The sequence below is a fragment of the Sus scrofa genome, chromosome 7 (assembly GCF_054392235.1).
Source record: "Sus scrofa isolate SSC_HxYL_T2T_F1_AM1 chromosome 7, Sscrofa_HxYL_maternal_Yorkshire_Landrace_v2.0, whole genome shotgun sequence".
NCBI classification, from domain to species: domain Eukaryota; kingdom Metazoa; phylum Chordata; class Mammalia; order Artiodactyla; family Suidae; genus Sus; species Sus scrofa.
This window is the reverse complement of record NC_139389.1, coordinates 56,173,292-56,180,970: the sequence shown is the minus strand read 5'-3', so window position 1 is coordinate 56,180,970 and position 7,679 is coordinate 56,173,292. Positions and strand designations below refer to the sequence as shown.

The 7,679-nt window shown below is 52.1% G+C and overlaps 1 protein-coding gene across 1 annotated transcript; it reads left to right on the top strand.

Moving 5' to 3' along the window:
• The first annotated feature begins 631 nt into the window (after positions 1–631).
• On the top strand, positions 632–7,204 carry CRABP1 (cellular retinoic acid binding protein 1). The gene is given in 4 exon segments (NM_001128492.1): positions 632–711; positions 1,251–1,429; positions 3,395–3,508; positions 7,049–7,204. Coding segments are annotated over 4 exon segments (414 nt in total). The 5' UTR covers positions 632–641; the 3' UTR covers positions 7,100–7,204.
• The last annotated feature ends 475 nt before the right edge of the window (positions 7,205–7,679 follow it).

Genomic DNA, 7,679 nt, shown 5'->3' with positions numbered 1-7,679 from the left:
CACGGGCGCCCATTGGTTCTGTTTGTGAGGGGGCTGCGGAATAGGATCCGCAGTGGAGGTGACGGCCTGGGCACCCTCCAGAGGGCACGACTGGGAGTGGGGAAAGAGTGGCTCTCATTCTCTGGCGATTCCCCCACTCACTTATTTTAACCTTATATTATGGATATTCTCAAACATGTACAAAAGTAGCAAGAATAGTGTAATGATTTTCCAAGTCCCCACCGCCTAACTTTAGTAATTCTCCTCTCTTGGCCAATCTTGTTTCATTGAACTCTCTCCCACCACCTACTTTAAAGAAGGATGTGGGTGGCCTGGGGGTGGCAGAAGCGCCCCCCCCCCCAAAGCTGTAGGAGAGCTGATGCCAGGCCTGCACCACAGGAGACTGAAACGCCAAGGGGCAGAGTAGGGCCACAGTAGGCTGGGGGCTGGGCTCACGCAGGGAAGGGGCCACGGGGGGCGGGGGCGGGGCTGGGGGCGGGGCTTGGAGCAGGGCGGGGGATTGGGGGCGCTCTCCCGGTGACTCAAGGCGCGCGGGGCTCAGCGCAGAGCTGCAGTCTCCGCCTTGCAGCTTGGAGTGTGCCCGCTGCGCTGCAGCTGTCCGTGCTTGCCCTCTCCTACCCTCCGCCGGCACTGCTGTCACCATGCCCAACTTCGCAGGCACCTGGAAGATGCGCAGCAGCGAGAATTTCGACGAGCTGCTTAAGGCACTGGGTAAGCTGGCGCAGACCGCGCGCCCCGACGGGGAGTAGCGGCGGGAGGTGCCGCGGGCCAGCAGAGGGTGGGCTTTCGGGACCAACTCCAGGCAAGAGAGCCATAGATGAGGCGAATTGCCAGGTGCACCCCCATCGAGAACGGGCGAGTAGAGCCTGGGATCCAAGGGTCCAGCGAACGTTTGCTAGACGCTTGGCGCTTTCCCCGACGGTTCGGCCTTTATCTCGCGCTAGATCATCGCAAGGAGAGATTATTACTGAAGTCCTAGGAGGGTCGGGGAATTTAAATTTGGGGACTCAGTTTGAGACTAGGCTCTGCCACGAATTCACTGTGCTACTCAGGGAAAGCCACTGAGCTTCTCTGAGCCTCAATTTCTCATCTCAAAAATCAGGGCGAGGGCAGGGGGAGGAATGGATCACTTTTAAGGCCCCTAACTATAGTCAGAGGGTTTGGGAAGTGCCGGGCCAGTCCTGAGACGGCGGGTGGATGGCAAGGCCCCGTGACTCGAATCCGTGTGGCACCCATTCTTCCCGGAGCAGGTGTGAACGCCATGCTGAGGAAAGTGGCCGTGGCGGCCGCGTCCAAGCCGCACGTGGAGATCCGCCAGGACGGGGATCAATTCTACATCAAGACATCCACCACGGTGCGCACCACCGAGATCAACTTCAAGGTCGGAGAAGGCTTTGAAGAGGAGACAGTGGACGGACGCAAGTGCAGGGTGAGGCACCAGAGTTTGGGCAGCGTTCCCGGGTCCCCACTCCCTACCCGTGAACCGCTGCGGCCAGACGAACTTACGTCTTCTTTTGCAGCCTGTGGCTCGCTTTCCTTGCAAGGCATATGCACGGGCTGTTTGCAGAGAGGATCTGTGCAACCGCTTTGCCCTGGGCTCAGGAGAACGTCCCACCCCATCCCCTCCCCAGCCTCATCAGTCGCCTCCCGAGGCGCTAACAGCGCGCTTATAGTGCGGACTCTGGGTTGTGCCGCGTTCCTTGCAGGGGGGCTTCTGCAGCGTTTTGCCGCGACGCTCTGCGCCAGCGCAGGCGGCGAGGGAGAAGGAGGTTGCAGGGGCCGCCGGGTCCTGCAGCGCGGCTGCCACGTTTCTAGTCGCAGGTGGAGCGGCAGCTCTGGCGTCCCGCCCTCCTGGGTCCTTGGGCCCCTTGGGAACGCTCTGGATCTAGTTTCGGCGGTCTTGATGTTCCCGGCACCTTTCCTGCCCGCCTTTAGTTTGGTTCCTTAAAGGGAAGGAGGAATATTTCCAAATATTCCAATCTGCAAGGCAGATTCTGCCTGGGAAATGGACAAAGTGCTCCCTCTCAGTCCTAAAGGACAAAAATTCTGTATTTCTTTGCATATGGGTCGCAGGAATGAAGTCGTGGACTGAAGCAAGGGATTGTAAATTCCTTTTTTAGATGGGTGAAAATTGCATTTGGTCGATCTCTGGATTCGAATGGGGGGTTGGCTACTCATGTATCTTGAAGACAGATGGAAAAACAATTGCTGCTGCTACCACTTATTTAAAAAGTGACAAAATGTCTCCCCCCACCTCCCCAAGGAAAAGAAGAAAAAGTAGTAACATTCCAGAGAGTGAGAAATTGTTTCTCACTTTCCCTGAGCCGAACCTGTGTGATCTGGAGTGTGACTCTCTGGGCACTGGGTTTGGGAGGACCCAGAACCACAGCCCCCCAGGAGCAGGCTGGCCCACACAGCAATATTTGGCTGCCAGAGTTGGCACAGTCTGAAAATGATGCTTGGAGCTGGCAGGATCGGAGCCCCCAGCCACTACACCGTAAAAACAAAGAGCAGGACAGTTTAAAGTAAAGGTCTGGGAGCCTAAGGTAGAAGGCCTGACCATAGGCAGGACTCAATTTGGAGACATCCAACAGTGACTACTGCCAGAGCCAGGAATTCTTTCAAAAATCAAAGGGTCACACGACAGCCTGGAGAGTGGGGCTTTAGTGAACGTGCCCCATGTGTTAGTAAAAGCGGGGATGCGCTTATTCAGTACAGCCTTCGAGCCCAGCTGTACAACACTTGGCTTTGTGCAGGCACTGGAGAAAATGGCAGGGAATCCCTCCTTTTGCTCCTACCTCCAGGCATGAAGACCCTTCAGATTAAAAAAAAAAAAAATTTCTAGAAAGATGTAACCTGGGAAGTGGCAGTGTTTGTATCCTCAGAACCAGAGACACTCAGGTTTATCAGAGTAGGCTGTGTGCTGTGTGCAGAAAGAAAGGCATCCTCCCCAAATCCATGCAGGGCTCAGTGCTCCGGATCTGCTGGCCACAAACTCAGTTACAAACATGGTATCTTAGCTGCTTTAAAATTTGGTAGTTTTGATGTGGAGCTTCTTGCCTCAAAGAATCAAATTGCTTGAAGGGTCAGTCTATTTGGACAGAAATGAATCATGGCCCGCTCTCAGTTTTATTCCTGGGGGTGTAAAGCATGCCTGAGGCTTTGCTACTCTGGTGTGTGTGTGTAATACAAGGTATATTTATAACCCATAGAATCCGCCATCAACCCCCTGAATTTGGACTCGATAAGGGGCAGCAGAGCAGGTTCTGTGCCCTGCTGACAGGGACCATGTGTTGCTTCTCTGCACAGCAATTATTCTCCCATGCTCATTGTTGTCTCTGCTCCCGCTGCCAAGACTGTAATTAATGTTACTAATGGTTTTCCTGCCCCGCAGAGTTTAGCCACTTGGGAGAATGAGAACAAGATCCACTGCACACAAACTCTGCTCGAGGGGGACGGCCCCAAAACCTACTGGACCCGCGAGCTGGCCAACGACGAGCTCATCCTGGTGAGTGAGGCCCCCCGACCCTGAAACCAGATGATGCCCGTGGCCGACCGCACAAATATCATCCTCATTCACCTATTCAGGGAGAGACACCCTTGGCCCTGGGTTAAAATGTGAGCAGAAAGCTTGAGATGACAGTTTAGGTCAGAGGGAATCACTGTTAGGAGACAAGAGCACCCGGCTCAGAAGGCAGAGCAGGGGCCAGAGACCGGCTGCCCGCTGCTCTGCAAACCCATGCATCCCTGCGGTGACTTGACTTGCATGAGCCAGCCTCCCCTCCAGCCTGCTTGGGCCCTGTGAGGTCCCAGGGTTCACTCTACAGAGGGATTTTTTTTTTCCCCCTCCTCATTCCCCATTTTGCTGCCTGGGAAAGATTTCTGAAATTTTGTATGGCAGCATGCGAAGCCTTAAAGAACATTTTTACTCCAAGCCTGATAAACTCCAATGGCCTTCCGGAGGCAGACTAGTGATGCTGATTTAGGAAATTAGTCAATCTGAGTGTTTACACAATGCGGAGGGCTCTACCTTACAGGTCGTCAGATGGAAACCTTTTAATCATCCCTGGCCGCACAAAATAGATCTGGCAAAGCCTACAGACCTGAAGTAGAAATAGATTTGAAGTTGGAAGCCTCCGTAGTTTAATCACACTGCCCCTTCCCCTTTATTTAAATACGGGGGCAAAGGAGGACCGGGAGGAAAGGACAGCTCCCTGTCCCTCTCCCTTCGTCTTTCAGAACCAACCAAGCGCTTTCCTTGTAACAACTCCCCCCGCCCCATCACCATCTCTGCCACTAGGAAAGGGGAAAGCTGTTGTGGGTAACCAGAAAACCATATCCTTTGTTCTCCATCAGGCGTGTGTTAAAGTCTCCCCTCTAAGGCTGCATGCCCGCCCCATCTTAGCCAACGTCCCCCAGAAACGTTGGGAAAGGAGGTGGCAAGGAACGCTCGGCCAGGGCCGTGTGACCTGGGCATGGCGGGTCCCTCCCCAGCCATAAAATGAAGGGTTGGGCTAAAGTCTGATCCCCGGAGGTCCCTCTCAACCCTGAAATTACATGTTTCTGCAGCAAGAAGACCCTAAATGGAGCCGTCTCTTTACTTTAATGGAGATGGCTTGGCCTCACTCTCTCACTCCTCTTGTCCTGTGCTTGGAGATTTCACATATTTTCTTTGTTCAAAGAGAAAGGACTGGCTTCATTTACAACCTGGTTAATGCTGTCTCAAGGGCGGGAATATTTGATGGGGTTGGGGGAGCAATTCGAGGCTGAGACATAGGGGATGGAAGAGAAAAGGGGCACTTATGGTTCGCTGGTACCAGAGAGAGCGAAGAGGGAGATGATTTTCAAGTCCTTGAGTGCAGCTGAGGGTTAAGCAGGCTGGGTTTGCTCTGTGAGAAGATGTGAATTTATTCAGCTCTGTAGTATCTGAGCAGCCAGCTCATGGGCCCAATGCTGCTAGATCTCCACCACTTCCAAATTCTCCACTCCAGCCGTTCATCCTTCCCTGGCTCAGCAGATGTATATAGAAACCTCAGAGGGAGCATTCATTCTGGGCTTTTGGGATCCAAAGTGGGGGCTTTTGTTCCAAGGCTTATTATCACTAATAAATCCGAATGCAGGGAGATGCTATCTCCTTATGACAAGAGGGAAATAACTAGTTAACTTGAAATAGGCTTTCCCGGCACCCCTGGGCTGTAAGTTGCCTTCTTTCTTCTTTTTCTTTTTTGGCTGCCCCAAGGCACATGGAATTCCCGGGCCAGGGCTCAGATTCGAGCTGCAGTTTCAGTGGCAACACCAGATCCTTAACCCACTGCACTGGCCCAGGATTGAACCCGCATCCCAGTGCTCCCAAGATGCCACCAACCCTGTTTCTCCACAGCAGGAACTCCAGTTGCTTTCTTTTGAAAATTGAGTATATTCCCTTAAACCCTTCCAGCACATGGTACAGAGAGTTTTTTTTTTCAGGAACCTCTCAGCTTAGTTTGTAGGCTTAGAAGGACATTTCAAATGTGGTTGGACAGGCAGCAATTTCTTCTTGGTTTGTGCAGCCATGTGTTGGCCTGGGTGGGGTGTTGGACACTGCAGAACAGGTAAAGAATCCAATCCACAAAGTTAGGCATTCCTTTTGACACTCCATGGCCGTAGAGCTGGAAGGTTTTGGAAAACCAGTCTGGTTCTGAGAGGTGGGGACATCTGAGAGGTGAATTTCCATGGGAACCCCCCCCTCCCCGCCTCCCCCTCCCCCAGCATCCAGAACCTTCTGCATTCCTCACTGATGAGGAAAAGGAGTAGGGGTGAAGCCGTGCCAGTGTGATCAGGGGAGGCTGGCGATGCGATTTGCTTCCTTAATAATCACTAATGACTGGTATTTCCCTGAAACACCCGTTAGAATAATATTCCAGCATACGTTCTCTGAGAGCCTCTCATGACCCATGGAAGGCCCAGGGTAAGATGCAAGTATATTCAAGCTCTTAATTCAGGGCTTTAAATCTCTCTGGAGCCTCAGGGCCCTGTGACAATCTGAAAGATAGAGGCCTTCCCACAGAAAAATGTATGTCTGCAAATAAACATACCTTGGTCAATCCACAGATGGGGTATCACGGCAAAAAAAATTTTTTAAGTTTTTTTAACATATAATAGTGCTTTCTCTCTTTGAACTGCCTTTGAGAGACCCAGGAGGATGGGCCTGCGAGGAATGGCTAGTTTGGGGAAGAGTTGAAACCGTGTCCTTACAGTGATAACATTTTAGAGGCCAGAAGAAAACCATCCTCCTCCATGTGTGGGATGATCCGTGTTCTCCCCCCTGCAAGCACACAAAGAACCTTAGAATTGTAGCTGGAAAGAAACATGGGATCATCTTGTTCAACTGCACCCCACTCCTCAACTCCCTCCCTCTTCCACCCCCAAACTGTCCAGGGAGCCAGAGGCCTGCCTCCAGCTTACCCTGCTGTGAGTTGCAGAGCTAGGTCTGGATCCCGACCCTGTGCTTTTGCAACTGAGATGGCTTTTCTAGCTTGCAGGTAACTTGAGTATTACTTATACAATGTCTCGGGCGTCTCCCAGGCTGGACAGCTGCTTCCTGGAAGGCACTTCTGCACCATACCCCACCTGGCTGGTATCAGTGCCAGCCCCTAGGGCTCCCGCAGCCCAGGCCCCCTGCTCTCTTGAAGTCACTTGAAAAAAGACAGGACTGCTGCAGACATATCCAACATGTCATCTTCCCCCGCTTTAGTTTAATTTAAAAAACTAAAGCCAGGAAACTTGCATTAGTTAGGTCAGCTTTCTCAGGTTCCAGAAGCAAAAGAAAACTGCGTAGAGCATAATTCTATACCCCCCCAGTTGCCTCTCTGCCAATGCAGAGCTTATGGGGGGAAAAAAAACAAAAATCAAAGCAACCCTCAGCGCTGAGCATGAACGCACGGCACAGGAAATTGAAAGACGGTTACAAAGAGTTTTTAACGGGGCAGTAAGTGAGTGGCCTTATTAGTGATATGCTTTAAGCATTTTTGCACAGGCATCTGCACTGATTGGTTTTCCTTCTCTGCAGACGTTTGGCGCCGATGACGTGGTCTGCACAAGAATTTATGTTCGGGAGTGAAGGCGGCCAGCTTGTTCCTGCTTTGGGGGTGGGATGCATGTTCCCCTGAGGAATGTCATAGTTCTGAGCTGCCAGTGGACCTCCTCTTCCCCATTATCAACCGTAGGTGATCCCGTTTTCCCCACGAGAATGCTCTAGTGTTTTCCCCCAAGGCTTCGTGCCTCTGTGTCCCTGGGCTCCATAGTTTGGCATCTGGATGGTTTTATCAGTCATTAAACTGGTTGTACACATCTCAAGGCTTTCTCTTTCTGTGGACTGCCTCTTCAGTTATGACACGGGCTCATGATGTACCTGCTGACCCTAGCACTGTGTTGGTCTGTGCGGTGCTTTCAGCCTCTGCCTGAGGTCCAGCATTTGGAGCTTATGGCAGGGGTTGTGAGCTGGGTTCCTTCCCACTGGCTCCAGATTGCAGAACCAGGTGTATGTGGACTTCAGAATTGTTTTTGTTTTTTTATCTTTTTGGTGGCATCTGTGGCACATGGAAGTTCCCGGGCCAGGGATGGGACCTCTGTCAGAGTAGTGATCAGAGTCACGGCAGTGACAGCACCAGATCCTTAACCCACTGAGCCACCAGGGAACT